The 14,898-nt window shown below is 40.0% G+C and overlaps 1 protein-coding gene across 4 annotated transcripts in view; it reads right to left on the reverse strand.

Annotated features, from left to right (window-relative positions):
• FBXL2 (F-box and leucine rich repeat protein 2) overlaps positions 1–14,898 on the reverse strand; it is a 125,203-nt gene that overhangs the window by 26,927 nt on the left and 83,378 nt on the right. For 3 of the 4 annotated variants that reach the window (XR_012157459.2, XM_073333077.2, XM_073333073.2), the window contains 6 exons: positions 14,379–14,473; positions 11,563–11,631; positions 11,381–11,476; positions 10,955–11,081; positions 10,686–10,760; positions 5,471–5,601 (listed from right to left, as the gene is read on the reverse strand). Coding sequence is in view for 3 of the 4 variants with exons in the window: in XM_073333077.2 (XP_073189178.1) it covers positions 5,471–5,601; positions 10,686–10,760; positions 10,955–11,081; positions 11,381–11,476; positions 11,563–11,631; positions 14,379–14,473 (593 nt within the window). In the remaining variant the exon portion in view is untranslated. The remainder of the gene's footprint in view (positions 1–5,470; positions 5,602–10,685; positions 10,761–10,954; positions 11,082–11,380; positions 11,477–11,562; positions 11,632–14,378; positions 14,474–14,898) is intronic. The other variant, XM_073333074.2, reaches the window with a different exon arrangement.

The following is a 14,898-nucleotide window of genomic DNA, read 5'->3' on the forward strand; positions in this document are numbered from 1 at the left end:
GGAGCCATGATGCAGACTAGGTTGGGCAATAATACTGGGGCATACTGATCACAGACATTGCACTGATAAGCATAAGGGTGAGTGAGGTTCTGATGTTGGTCTGTTTTGCTGATTGCACCAGATTTGATGCGGCGGTCTAGTGAAATCCTTTCTAGGCAGTGGCTGACATTTTCTCTGTTTATTTCTTTATACTGTGACTAGTTTTGGAGGGGGATGCAGGTGAGTGGCCATCTTAACTGGCAATGGTGTGTGACAGATACATAGATACTGGAACTGAGTTATGGTGCACTCTTGGTGAAGATCTGAGGACACTGTTTTTAGGAAACTACAATTACAGTTAAGTAATTTTCTCTTTCTTCCAAGGTAAGCATCCTCAGAATAGTCATACTCTTTGGAAACTACAGAGGTAAAGTGAGGTACCTCTGCTAAGGAAATAGAAGAAGAAAAACCAGGACAGACAGACACAGTGAGAGATTCCAAGCTATGTAAGACAAACCAGAGGGAGGAAAGAGTTGTAACTAAACTTGGAAATAAATATTATAGATTAAATTTTAATTCATTCATGACACCTGAATAGCAGTGCATAGGGAGCAGCCATGACTGCCTTGTAAGAGTAGAGCTATCACTGAAGGCTGCCTAATGTCACGTGTGTGTCAGAATGCATTTATGATTAATACAATTCTTGACTGAGATCATTCTAAATAATCCTTACACAGGTAAGGTTTAAGTAGTTGTGTGTTTCAAAGTGCTAACCATAAAGCACTACTCAGAAATGCCTCAGAATCTCATCTCCTTCCCAAGTCTACCCAGTGTAGGGTCACTGAGTAAATACTCTCTGTAATACAGGAACCCTCTTCTCTCAAAAGGGCTATATTGAACATCCATGAGCAATCCTTTATAGGCTTGTTAAGTCCATGTTCTGTGATCTTGAGCAGCTCATCATAGGTGGTTAACAACCGTTAATGCAAGGTCTAAGTGTGTGAGAGAGAGCACTATATGGCTACACCTGCCATTGTCATATGCAGTTGAACAGGAAACACAAACTATTCCCCCCTTTTCAGCTAAAGTATAGTAGATCATTGAATGCTGATTTTACTCTATTAAGTACATAGGATATTTTCTACTTAGAAGTATTGCAGAGTTGGTAATACTTGAACTGTTTTCTTCCCTTTCTCCTCAAGAGAGGGTGCATGCATTGCCAAAGCACCTTTCTGATTCATTGGATTCCTTACTCTTTCCTAAAGTAGAGAGAGAAATAGATGCTAAGAGCGTGAATAAGAAGCAAGGCACTGGCAATCATGATCTGAGTTTAATCACCATAGTACATTTTTGTTCCCAGCCTCTTGAGGTGGTCCCAGCAACTAGATTAATTGCAAACAGAGAGGAGTTGGAAAGAGCTGAGATCCAGGACATCCTGGCACACAGGCATCAAGCGGATTTAAATGTGCCTCCCCACCAAGACATATGACTCTATCTCTGCTTCCAAGATGCTTCAATGCCTCAGTCTCTGAACTGGAGTTAAACATCACCAGGGCCCTTCAGCTCATCATAGCTCTGCTTTGATGTACCAGTCTTATATGCAGTCACACTCAACTCTGCTCTCCTTGAGAATTTCTTCCATCAGACTTTACAAACCAAACTAGTTTCAGACATCTGGGGAACCCTGAAGGAGACTGTAGCGGGGTGGCCACCCGCTCCTGCCTGGAAGGGCCTAAAACAGCCCTGGGAGAAGGCTGGGGCAGGGGAAAAGCTGGGCTGATTGGCAGAGCAGCCGTAGCTGGGTGCCACGCCCCAAATGGACCAGCGGGCCTTATAAAAGTCAGGGAAGCCAGGAGCAGAGGAACTCCCTCTCTAGCCCTGAGAGGGAGGGACCTGGCTGCAGAGACCTGAATAGAGGACCTAGTTTGGAGCAGGGCTGGGGAAAGGCCAAGGGAGCCGGGGAGCTCTGGCCTAGGAAAGCCCCAGGCTGCAGGCCTGGGAAGGCCTATTAGGTACCTATTAGGGAGTTGCAAGGGCAGCCACAGGTAGGCAGAGGCAGCAGGTCCAAACCCCTCGCCTGTGATGAGTGGCTTATACTGCAGTCTGCCCCAGGAAGCAGGGGCTAGTTGGTGACTGGCAGTAGCCTAAGACTGAGGCAAGATGGGGATAGTGGAGGGGGTTCCCCTGGGAGGGGGAGACCCAGAACTGTGGGGGTACTGCCAGGGAGCAGCAGGTAAGGGGGCACCGGGATCCTGAGAGGGACATGGGGGCCAGCAGTGGTGGTGAGACACCGGCCTGAAAAGGGCGCTCCGGAGGCTGGAATGTTAATTCCCTGAGATGACCAGCAGGAGGCGCTGCCGGTGACTCTGAGCCCGAGCCCGGTTACAGAGACCAAAGCACTTGTCAGAGGATCTGACGGCTCAAAGTGATAACCTACAGCAGATCCCACACCTCATGCAAGTCATGATCATCCCTCAGGCAGTACAAAGACCAGACATGTTCACTGTTGGCAGGCATTTTGTCTGTTGAGGCATCTCTGGAAGTCAGTGTGGAGTTTCTCCATTCCTGTTAAGACAACTTGAACTAGAGGGAAAAAACCCACTAACAATAATCTGAACTGTCACCTTGGATAAGCCAAGCCAAACAAAGGCATTATGGAAGACTAGTGCAGGGTCACATCAGCAAACCAGCTGAACTTAGACAAATACCAACATTTTCTTTAAAAGAAAATAGAAAAAAATACAAAAAAATTGAATATCAGCACTTAGCTGAGGGAAGAGAGGTGGAAAGGGATATCTAACCAGGTTAGCACTAAATATAGAGCAGCTGCTCAGTGGAGTTCTGAACCATTATATGGAAAGAAAGGAAACTGGCTAGAAGTTATTGGCCACTGGATTGGGCAGGAAGTTATGTGGCACCAGCTGGTAAGGTGGAGCTTTGAACTTCTAACATCTGATCTGTCATGTGCCAGAGACGAGATCCACACAGTGGGGAGAGGGGAGCACTAACAAATGGTAATTCTGCAGAAAGCCTGAGAACAGCATGCGGAGTTGTAAGACTGATCTCTGGATAGCAAATATTCTTATAAGGCCTGCCCCTAAATTGGCCAGTGAGTAGATCAGCTGATCCAATTTTGGGAAGAGAGTTAGAAAGTTTCTGCAGGTTTTCTAGTTCTTGAAAAGATGTCATTTAGGAGGTACAAAGAAGAAGGGAGTTGTATCTCCAGTTGATTCCCCAACATGAAAATTTTAATACAGTACAATTTTAGTACATAGTCTTGAAGCTCAGTCTATGGCAATTTGCATTATCCTTACTTTGGATGAGAGACGGATCTATGGGGTTCATTTTGTCAGATTCATTTTCCTTGCTAATATCTTGTTACTGTATGAGAAATGGCTGAAGCCTGTCCCCTTGTGGCACTGAGGGAGACTAACAAGCTACAGGATAGTAAATCAAGCTTGCTTAGCTAGCAGTACATTTTATGGTGCCCCACGTTAGATGCTTCCTTACATTTTTCTTGAGAGATTTCTCATGAGAGTTGTCTTTCCCTTGAAAGGAGGAGTGTGGGACTGATAGGTATTTTAGGCCTCTTTCTTTGCCTTAGAAAGTGAGCCAGGAATGATTTCAAAGTACCTATATTTTTCTGACATCAGTTAGAGAGAGAGAGACTCAGATTTGTCCTAACTAGTGGCAATGGGTTTAGATTTTTTAAGGAGTGTGACAAACCAGTTTGAAAATACTCTTGTGACTGAAGCAAGAGCATGCATAAGCACTCATAGCTATTTGCATAAGCAGTCAAATTTGGATCAGATACAGACATTGACTTGAGGAGAGTCTTTGTAAATTAAACAAAAGCTCTTTTTTTTTCCTACCGATCACGTTAAAAATGAACTTGGCAGAATGTGCATGGTAATTACACACAATACTGGCATCCAAATATAGTTTGTCAGAATTCTTTTTGATACAAAGTTTACTGATATATATATTTTCCCTAATGGTCCACAATTAAAGTTTAATTGGTCAGCATCCCTAAGAACTGTTATGACTCTTGAATCTGTTTCTGTCATAATTAAGGTTTTAACTTCATCTTAAGAAGCTTAATATTTTTGTATTAAAAAATCAACCTTTAATTAAAAGTGTAAGATATTTTCCTTTTGAGTTGCCCCATAACAGAAATCTTCTTCATGACTAGGGTGGAGGCAGATATCCATTTCTGCGTTAAACAGATTCTTCAAAATATTGAGAAATGAGGATTAACTGTGCAGTGTTACCATACACTATCAAATAGCTATATTTCACTCCTGAGACGGCTGCATTTTCGTGGTTCGTGAAATAAAATCTATGTTGGAACTGCCCATAATTGCAGCACCTAACATGCACATAGAGGTTTGTGGCTTGAGATTACTCTTAATACCATTTATCACTTTAAGAAAAGTAGGGAACCCAAGGAAAGGAAACTATAGTGAATACTTACCCTTTAGAGAAAGTTTCCTTAGCATTAAGAGTTACATGAAATTATTTTGGTTCATATAGTGGGCAAAGTGCAGCTAATACCACTATAATATAAAAAGTTAACAGCAAATTTATATTGTTTCTGAATTGGCAGATAATTTACTTATAGTAATAACATTATGAAGATAAATTCAGATATACTGAACCAGATTATTTTCCTTGTTCCAGACCCTCTGTGTTGCTCTGGTGGTGTAAAGGGGCCAAAAGCAAAAACATCTCTAGAGCTGAGCATTGTCCCATTGTGGGAGAATCACCAGCTGGCTTTAGGGCAGGCACGGCCAACACCTGTGCCATTCCCACTGCAACCCTCAGCGTAAGGGCATTACAATCTGAAGGAGGGAGAGGTGTAGCCCAAGTGCTACTATACTGTAGCTATTCTTGGCTGGCATATTGGACCTAAAGGCTGTTCTAAGTACACTAGTGCCAGGAAAGAACAAGACAGAGGATCAGGGAGTTGCAACTAGCTTCATTTTGAGCCACCCCACCTCAGCTGTGCCCATCAGATACTGGGTATAGATGACAATTTAGCCCATTGTGCATTTAAGTCTAACAGTGCTGGGCAGCATAGCATACTAATGGCAAAACACACCTAAAATGTCACCTTAGTGTAGTTCTAGTTAAGTATTTCAGGTATGATTAACAGTACTATTTGTAAGGCAAAAGAAGAAGATACCGAGCCATAAAATGTAGTATCTATTGGACAGATCCTCAGCTCATGGAAATTGTCATATGACAACTCACAGCAGCTGAGGATCCTTTGTATGTATCTATGAAGTAATATAGAGTCAGTTAGTAACTGTGACTTAATTCTTTTTCCTCTTTTCACATGATATGCAGGGGTTGGGGTTTTGCCCTGATGCTGAACACCCTTAACTCCAATGGAAATCAATGGAAGTTGAAGGTGCTCAGAATTTCATAGGAGAAACTTAATCTCCCAGGATCAGGCCAATGAGGAATACAAAAATTGTGACATACTCACTTCAATCTCGGACAGTTTAGACCAAGGGCTGTGAGAGAAGCATCTGTAAGGTTGCTACAACCAGAAATACACAGTGACTGAAGTCTGTGGCATCCTCTACAAATTTTTACAATGCCTTCATCTGAAATTTGCTGCAACAAATAAAAAAGGTTGAAGTTTATCCTGCTATCAAGTAATTTGTCTAGGAATAAAAATAGAGCCATGCAATATGACATCAGATCAACAGTGTGCAACCATGATAAGTTGTCTATTTTCATCCACAAAACATCAGCAGGAAATCACACACCAGGAAAGCACACACTGCTTCTTTGAGACAACCACCACACAGGATTCCTGCTCACCCACATCTTTTTGTAGATTTGAGATTCTGTTCTAAGGCAGTGTGAAGCTAGGTTTTCTCCCATCGTTGGCATGGTTTTCATATGGTAAATATTTTAATTTACAATCACATGCAGTTTGTATTTTTAGGGGAGCTTTTCCTTCCCACAAATTTAGGGATTAACTAAGAAATGTCTAGAGGGAGTTGAGGCACTAGCAGTTAGAATGAAAGATGAGGGAGGGGCTCATGCCCAATGCCACAGACTGCCAAAAACTAACAGCGATTACCACCTGTCTTGCACTGGGGATGCAAAACCCAAGAGTGGGAATCCTATAGTATGGTATCTTCAAAGAAACAGAATTACAGGTCAGCAGCTATTCCTTATCCCCATTTTACAGAAGGTATGTTGAAATACAGAGATTTGCCCCAAATTACCCAGGAAGCCTGCAGCAGACCCAGGAAAAGAACCTAGACCTCTCATTTCCCTGTCCTTTGAGTTAATCTTTCATTATAGTGTTCTGGTTTAGCCACTCTGATAGAGAGAACTAACTTATGTTCTGAATTGCCTGCTGTTGAATTTGCATGGTCATTTTCTGAAACAGGCATAATTGAAAACAGCTCCTCAATACTAGTTGCATGCATGATATGAATAGTCTTCTAGGACACAATGAAAGATTATAATATTTAGAAACAAGATGAATTGTGTCAGTTCTTCTGGATCCTCCTGTCTGAAAGAAGTGTTTTTCCTACTTTGGTAACTTAACATCTTCCAAATAAATTATCCTTTGTGTTAATACAAGCTCATTCCTCTTTTGATTGTCATTCCCATGTGATGAAAACAGTGATTTCTCCTGCCTTTTGAGATGACTGTGTTTATTGTTTTTATGAGCCTATCATCTAGATATGTTTATATGACCTTATTTCTGAAGCTAACCACTACCACAAACATTACTTTAGGTAGCAAAAAAAAACCCAAAACCAAAAACACCCCAAAAAACAGTCTTGGAACTTAGATTAGCACAGCCCAGAAAGATATGCATTGGTAATATACTATATTTTCCCATCTGAAAACCTGAAGCAGTTTTCATGATTCCAGAATACTAGCAGATTAAAAAACAGGTACACCTCATAGCTACACCTGATGTAAATCCCCCTGGATCCACAGACAGGAGAATAGATTTTAGAGTTTCCATCTTGAACCATTTTAATTTGATAAACATATTGAACCATTTTAGACTTAATATTGGTCCTGCACCTTCTGGCATTGTGGCAAGAGTGTATATCTTAAATTCTTGACTGAATGGCTCCTACTATTTTACTTGGCGCCAACGATCTAGAATTTTTCTTATTTTTGTCTTTGAAAATGATATTATTGTGACAGTAGTAAGAAGATAATTGAACTTGATTCGGTGACCACTGGAGAAGGATACATTAATCCTACATTAATTTGTAAACCAAACCCCCTCTCTCTGAAATTATCCAAGATTTCACAGCACCTAGTTCCTTTTCATGAAAGAGCATAATTAAATCCACAGTGCTCATAAAGATGTTTGCAATCCACAGACCATATAAATTCTAAATACAATACCTCTTGAATATGAGGTATAATAATAATCTCCATGGGCAATGCCAGTTCACTTTATTACCAAGTCAATGCCATGCTAACTTCCAAGAACCACAAAAATGAACCTGCAATCTTGTTAGGGATGGATCGCACTTCTGAGTTTAGTAAGCTCCATAGTGCTAACCTGTGAACCATGTAAGCAACAGGCTGCACCAGTACCTCTGAAAACATGCTTCATAGCAGTAAGCTATTGAGCCAGATTCTTCAAAGCAGTGCAAAACCACCAGTCCAATATGCCCCAAAATTGACAACCAGCTTACGGAGAATTACCCTACTGTAAAGGTAATCTTCCAGTGACAGAGTCAACGTAGGGGCTCTTATAAAACTCATACTTTCAAGTACTAATACAGCAGAGAAGATGAGCGGGCATGGAATGTCATGCACTACACTGGATCTTCAGCAGCACTTTGGGGCCCCCTGTGGCTGTTGTAACCTAGTGTAAGTTAGCACAGAATTCAGACAAGTCCAGTTGTCACCAACCAGTCGATCACAATCTACTGGTACATCCTGGAGACTCTCCCAGTCAATCACGATCTCTGGCCACTAAAAGTCCGGCAGTGCAGCGGAGCTGTCTCTACGGCAGGCTCCCTGCCTGCCCCAGCCCCATGCCCTTGCGGCCCCAGGGGAGAGAGGGGACAGGGGAATCTGTGTGCTGTTCCTGCCTGCAAGCACCACCCCCGCAGCTCCCATTGGCCGTGAACGGGGAACTATGAGCAATGGGAGCTGCGGGGATGGTGCCTGCAGAGAGGGGCAGTGTGCAGAGCCATGTACCTCTTCCTGAAACCAAACTCCTTTCCAGAGCTTGCACCCCTCATCCCCTCCTGCACACCAACCCCCTGCCCCAGGCTCAGCCTAGAGCCCCCCCCACATGCCGAAGCCCTTGACCCCAGGGCAGAGCCCACACCCCCTCCTGAACCCCAACCCCCTGCCCCAGCCCACTGAAAGTGAGTGAGGGTTGGGGGAGAGTGAGTGACGGAGAGGGAAAGGATGGAGTGAGTGGGGCAGGGCCTCAGGGAAGGGGCGGGGTAGATCCTGGGTTGCACTTAAATTCAAAAAGTGATCTTGTGAGTAGAAAGGTTGGAGACCACTGAGCTAGTCTAACAGTTGCTGAGGGACCAGCCTGCACAGAGCTACATCAAGACCAGGTAAGGCCCCCAAACTGGTGCTCCATGTAGGCTAGCCACATCCCAGGATCTGGCCCATTGTTTTGTGAAGCTTCTTAATTCCTTGAATCAGAATATTTGTCTTACTGAGGTTTACAATCTCTGCGGATGTATTATGCTACTTGAACTAAAGATATTTGATTTATGAAGCTTAGAAACTATTCCATGAAGCTTCTAAACACTTGTGGTGAATGCATATTCATTCAATCAAATTTAGTTTTATAAATTTTATTTATTCTGCTTTTGAATGCAAAGCTTTTAAGTTCTTTGAAGCGTACCTCTTGGATTAGAAAGGTTATCCCAACTCTTCAAGCAGCAATTGAAGAATCTCTACATTCTGCAGAACTCCAGAAGTTCAAATAGTCAAATTAGCCACCCAATCTTAAAAAAATAGTCCTATGCATTAAATCTTACAGAGGACAAAAAAATCAATTATGAGGGTCCCATTTTAGAAGCCAGATTGCCAAAGAATACTGAATTATTTTTGAGTTTGAATTCAGATCCCATATAGGCTGAAGAAATAGTGGAACGGTGATATCACAAAAGTTTAGACACTGAATGTTTAGCAGCTGAGCAACTGAGAGGGACAGATTCTTAGTCAGACTTCTTGGGTTTTGTTGTAGTAACATCTAATTATGTGACTAACATTTTAGATGCAGAAAGATTGTTAAAAGCTTCTATACCCTTGTCCCTTCAGTTAAGATGTTAGAGTTCACAATAAACAACCATGAGACCTCCCAGAGGTCCTGCAGCAAAATCAGATTCAAACAGAAAAAAAAAGTTCAGACCTCCTTTATATGGCAAATAAAAAAGGAGAAAAGCTCCATTTCCAACCTGAACCTTTAAAGAAAATAAGCATGCAAAACTTCAAGAAGAAATGGATAAGTTGTTTTTGCTGTTTTTTAAGAAAGTTAGAGACTGAAAGAAGTAAGGATTGTAATGGAAATTGCCTCACCGTCACAACCTAGACATTCATCTCATGGAAGGCACAAGCTCTGCATTCACAAAGTTTTTAACTACTGCAAGACTTCTAATATAGCTTATAATGTTTGCAGTGTTCTAAGATATTTAAGACTTTAGCATCTAATAAGTCCACAATTTCCCATCAAACCTTAATACAAATGGTCCCATGCTGGAGTACTCATTGAGGAATAATGAATAAAACAGATTTGAAGGTTTCAGACCAAGTAGTTTTTGTGATATGCTCTTGCAATAAACAGCAGAAAACTTTTTCAAAAGTAAAAAACTACAGTTTTTCATAGTTCTGTAACCAAAGAACGGATGGGCCAATTCACCTCCCGTTTCTCTCTCTCTTTTTTTTTTTTTTTTTTCAGTTCTCTTCTCTGAAAGTAACCATTAGAAATTTCAGGCAAAAAGGAGACTTCCCCCATCTTACAGAGTTAGATTGGAGTAAATCAGGCTTATAAAATGATACCATCAAACAAATATATTTTCAGTGCAGTGTGGGATGCACTGAATTAGATAAACAGCAGCAATTTCCATTCATAGGTAAATGAGCAACATTATGTTGAGAATATATGCTTTTCTCTCCTGCTATCAAGGACTGTCCTGACATAATCTAGCAACTGTAATGCTACTAGATATTTTTTTTTAAACTATCCAGCACACAAGAATGTGTTTAGCACCTCATAGACATGGTCTCTGCCCAAAGAACTTACAATTAAAAATGGACCACAGATGACAGACTTTGGGGCTTGGGGCCTGGAAGAACAGGATAACATAACATCAGTAAGACTGCATGGTTACTTTGATTGTATACAGTCCATGGTAGTTGACTGATTCCAGTTACTAGTTAAAAGCTAAAGCTATCTACAACTAAAAATAATGGAATGCCAAAGGTTCCAAATCTTCATTCAGCTGTGGAAATATTCAGCTGGTTTATGGCCTCCAGGCAGCACAGGCCATGTTCCACTCAGCTATTTTATCAACACTGTGACTGAAATATTCTGTGACTTGTAGAAACGTGCTGTCCCAACTATGCAAAAGCATAAGACTTGAATTCATCAATGTCTGAAAAACATTTTGAGATCCTTAGATAAAAGGTGCTATAAAAGTAGAATGGACTCTTTCAAAGCTTAAAATACATACTGTGCATGACTGCAAGTTCAGGATTATAAGTTCACGACAGTGATTTTGAATGTGTTTCAGTGCTTCGTCTTCCAACTGTATTAATGAAAAAAAATAGCAAGAAAGGCATTAAAAGTTAAAAGCACTACAAATGTACACACCTTATAGTGTTAAAAACAAAAAGACACTAAAACAAAAACATCATCATCTAAATTCAGGGAGGTTTTCAAAATACCAAAATATAAAGTGTACTCCTAAAGGATTATCTTGACACGCAAGCAGTTATGTACCTGTGTGCAACCTCTAAGAAACAGTGCTTTTAGTCCACTGCACCCTTTCACCAGTGCTTCAATACCATCCTTCGTAATCTGATCACACCAGGAAAGATTCAAATGTTCCAGATTTCTGCAACCCTCACTGGGAGAATTTAAAAAAATGCATAAAGTTAAATCCAACCTTAGAATGGTGATAACAGTGAAAAACCCAAATGAAACACGGTGTTACAAATTCATGATGGAGAACTGTGCCAGGGCTCTACAGAAAAGACATGGGAAAAGACCACACATAAGCACTATACATTACACCTTTAGAAATGCTAGGTATAGTGCATATATGAGGCTGATACATAGTATTAAGTTTCAAGACATATTGAGAAATTTGTGATTTCAGTAAAATGTTCTTCAAAATAGTTTTTTAACATGAATAAATATTCTTACCTTAAACCTTTCAAAGAGCTGTTTGTAATAGATACACACGATGTCAGATCCAGATGTTTCAGCTTGGAACAGAATTTGCTAAGGCTATAACACGTGCTGCAAAACAGCAGACACTCTAAAAATATCTTCAGCTACTTCTCTTTTCAAATTTCACTATCACATGAAAAAAGCTTTTCACCTACCTGTCAGTAATTTTTGTACATCCGTTTAGATTTAAATGTTCAATGTTTCTACAGTTCTGTGCAAATGTCCTAAAACAGCAATAAAAAGTTAATGAAATTTTATATGGAGTAAGTTATAATTGAGCCACTAGAGCGCACTCTCCCCTCAACCTCTTCTAAAATACAGAAACAGCCAACAACCTTGAGATGTGGGCCACAAAGTAAATTTCAGATCAAATTGTCACAGGGGCTGCTTCTTTCTTTTGCCAGAGTTCTTTTGTAAGTTTTTGTCTCTGTTAACTGGCAAAACCAATGTAGTTCCTATCATTTTCCCTCAAACTTGATTTTAGGGAGAAGTCTACTTCTGTTGTCTCCTAGATCTGTCCTGCTTTACACCTATTAACTCAAAACATTAACAGGAATAGGAGAGAGCAAGTATCACCACATTTGGATATTTGACTCTAGTTAAGCCGCTGGGCAGAGGATCACTCATTTTTCTGTTGTATTACTGAATCCTCAAATGGGTCACATTAGGGGCCGATCCTTCCTAAGTCAAAGGGAAGTGAAGATGCCCAGCAGTCTACAGGATGAGGCCCTGAAGCTACTGGATTATCCATGTAGGTCCCCTAGACCTATACTTTGGTCATTCATAAACTATAATATATGCAACTGGATGAAGTACTACCATCAGCTGGGTCTGAATTGTAAAGATGATTGTTGTCACTATCGTGTTAAAAACCTGTATAGAACATTACCCTAATTACCTGGAGGAAATACATAAATATCAGACTGCACAGATGAAAAGAAAATTTACAGCTACACAGCCTTTGAGAACAGTATTTTTATATCTAGGTTTCCTCCAACTTTATTAATTTTATGGGCACAGTTGGAGGCACACACACAAGAACAGCTCTGCCTGGAGTTTTGCCTTGGTTAACAGATGCAACTACACACACCGCTGGTAATAGTTGCTGGCTCTCCAATGTGGATTGAAAACAAGGGGGTTGGGGGAGAGAAGAAACAGCTGGTAGTTATATGGTTGATAGTTTCCACTTGAATCGTCAAAACGGCTATTCCAAAGTTTAAGTATTTACTGGAGGGAAACTTACATTTATGAGACAAACGAGACTTCTGTAGATTACTCTCAACATTTTCTCCAGTCTGCAATAAACTGTAGGAATAGTAAACCTATTGGGAAAATTGTGTCCTGCAAAACCCATGTGTGGATACAGGTACCTCAACTAAGCAATATTTATGCATCTGACACCTCTTTCAGTGACTGGGAATTATTTTTAACATAAGCATGGTAAAACAAAAGGGGTGAGAAAGCAGATCTGAAAACAGAACAGCACTTCCTAACTATTTCCCTAAAGAAAGCTTAGATCACTTACTATTTACTGGATTTTCTCTGACTTAGAGTGTATACAGACTACTCCTTTTCCCACTAGTTGCTGTCACCAGTGCAGCTCCACCAATGGTAGTCACTGTGGAAACACTAGGGTACGCGGGCCACCAGCATGTAAACCATGTCATCTAACTCTCTGTTATTTCCTGTTTGCATCATTTACTTGAATGAGCTCATGAATATTCTGTGTACTTCTTTAATTTATCTGTATAACCTCATACATCTTTTCAGCACCTGCCTGTAATCTGAACCACAAATAAACAGTTATAAATGTCAACACTGTTAGTATTCATAACAGGGAAGGGGCGGGGATGGTAGGGAACCTGATTCTCTCAACAAATCCCAACATTTGAAAAAAGACTAAACCAGCCTCAGGATTTGAAGAGACTCAGTGAGGTTATTTAAGTACTCTTAAATGAAATTATGGCCCATCTCACTTCTCTGCTATGGGCCTCACGGCTCATCCAAATGGAAGCACACTAAGATGTCAAAGTTACAGTGCAGATAATTGACATAAAGTAAGTTATTCCAGAAGGATAAGAGCTTCTCACTGGAAAAAAAAAATAAGGAAAAACTAAGGTTTCCTCTTGAGAATATTTTAGTAAATTATAAAGTTATTCAGTTTTTAAAACAGTTGCAAAGGTTGAAAAAGTTTCCAGACATCTTCATAGAGAATATTAATGTTAGGTTTAACTGGTCTTTTCCTTTCCTTTTTATGCTCTGGAAAACAAGCTTTCCTTTTATAAAACATGGCTTTTTTCCTTAAAAGACGTTGTTTTGTTCCTACATGATTTTTGTTGTAAGTTTTATATTTTTATTGATTCCAACATAATTTTTCATTTTAAATAGGAAATTTTTGACTGATTCCAGCAATAACTTTGTTTTACAAAGCAGAGCATGTTCTATTTGAAACAGAAAATTTGGTTGCTTCTTGTTTTTTCCCCTACTCTTTATAAAGAAATTCTGTTACTAGTATGGGTTTTTCATTTTGAAAAGAATGCATTGTTTCTTGCCAACTCTTTTTTTTATGTTGAAAAGAAAATTTGGTTGGTTCTATATATGGCTTAGCTATTTAAAAGCAACAAGGCTTCTATTGAGAAAACACAGTTTATCTTTTAAGACTAGTCATGAAAAGGAAAGAAATAAACTGTTCACCACGAATTTGTTGAATACTTACTCCAGAAAACTTTTTTTTTCCAGGTGCAAACAACTAGTCAGCAGAAATATGTTCCATTGTTAAGCATTTAAAATATTCAAAATCAGTAATAGCTGGGAAAACTAAAAATGATCTCTCACTCTTCTCGTTACTTAATTCATTTCAAGAAAATATTAACTATTCTCTGCCCAAACTGGAATTCACATTGAGTGATTACATTAAGTCAGAAAGATTTGTACAAAGATGTCTAAATCAAGTTGTGGATAGATTACTTACTTCAAAGCGGAGTCTCCAACACCAAGACATCCTCTCAAACTAAGCTGTCTCAGGAACCCACCACACCTTTTGGAAATATTTTCCACCACACGACCCTTAAACCATATAAAAGTAAAGTTTTAATAAATGCTGTTTTGACACACCTAATATTATAAACAAATATGAAATCTCAATGCTGAGTTCCCACCCCTGCCATCCTCCTCCAGAAGGAGATTTCTAAAGTATGTAAGGAAAAAAGTACTTCTCACTAAAGATCTGTACCAACTCCAATTGAAGTAAATGGCCAAACTCCTGCTCACTTCAGTGGTTTTGGACTGAGACTTCAGGCAATCTGGTGAAAAGAACTACTATTTGCTTCAGCAAAACTCAATGGTAATATATTGCTGAAACAGTTTTTTGAAACAGATACTTGTACACTTAGGCCCCAATCCTGCAAACACTAATGCACATTAGTCATCTCATTGAGTTATTATATATTTAAGACCTTGTCTACACTACAGCACTGCAGCTGTGCTCCTGT

This window comes from Lepidochelys kempii, chromosome 2, assembly GCF_965140285.1.
Source record: "Lepidochelys kempii isolate rLepKem1 chromosome 2, rLepKem1.hap1, whole genome shotgun sequence".
Classification (NCBI taxonomy): domain Eukaryota; kingdom Metazoa; phylum Chordata; order Testudines; family Cheloniidae; genus Lepidochelys; species Lepidochelys kempii.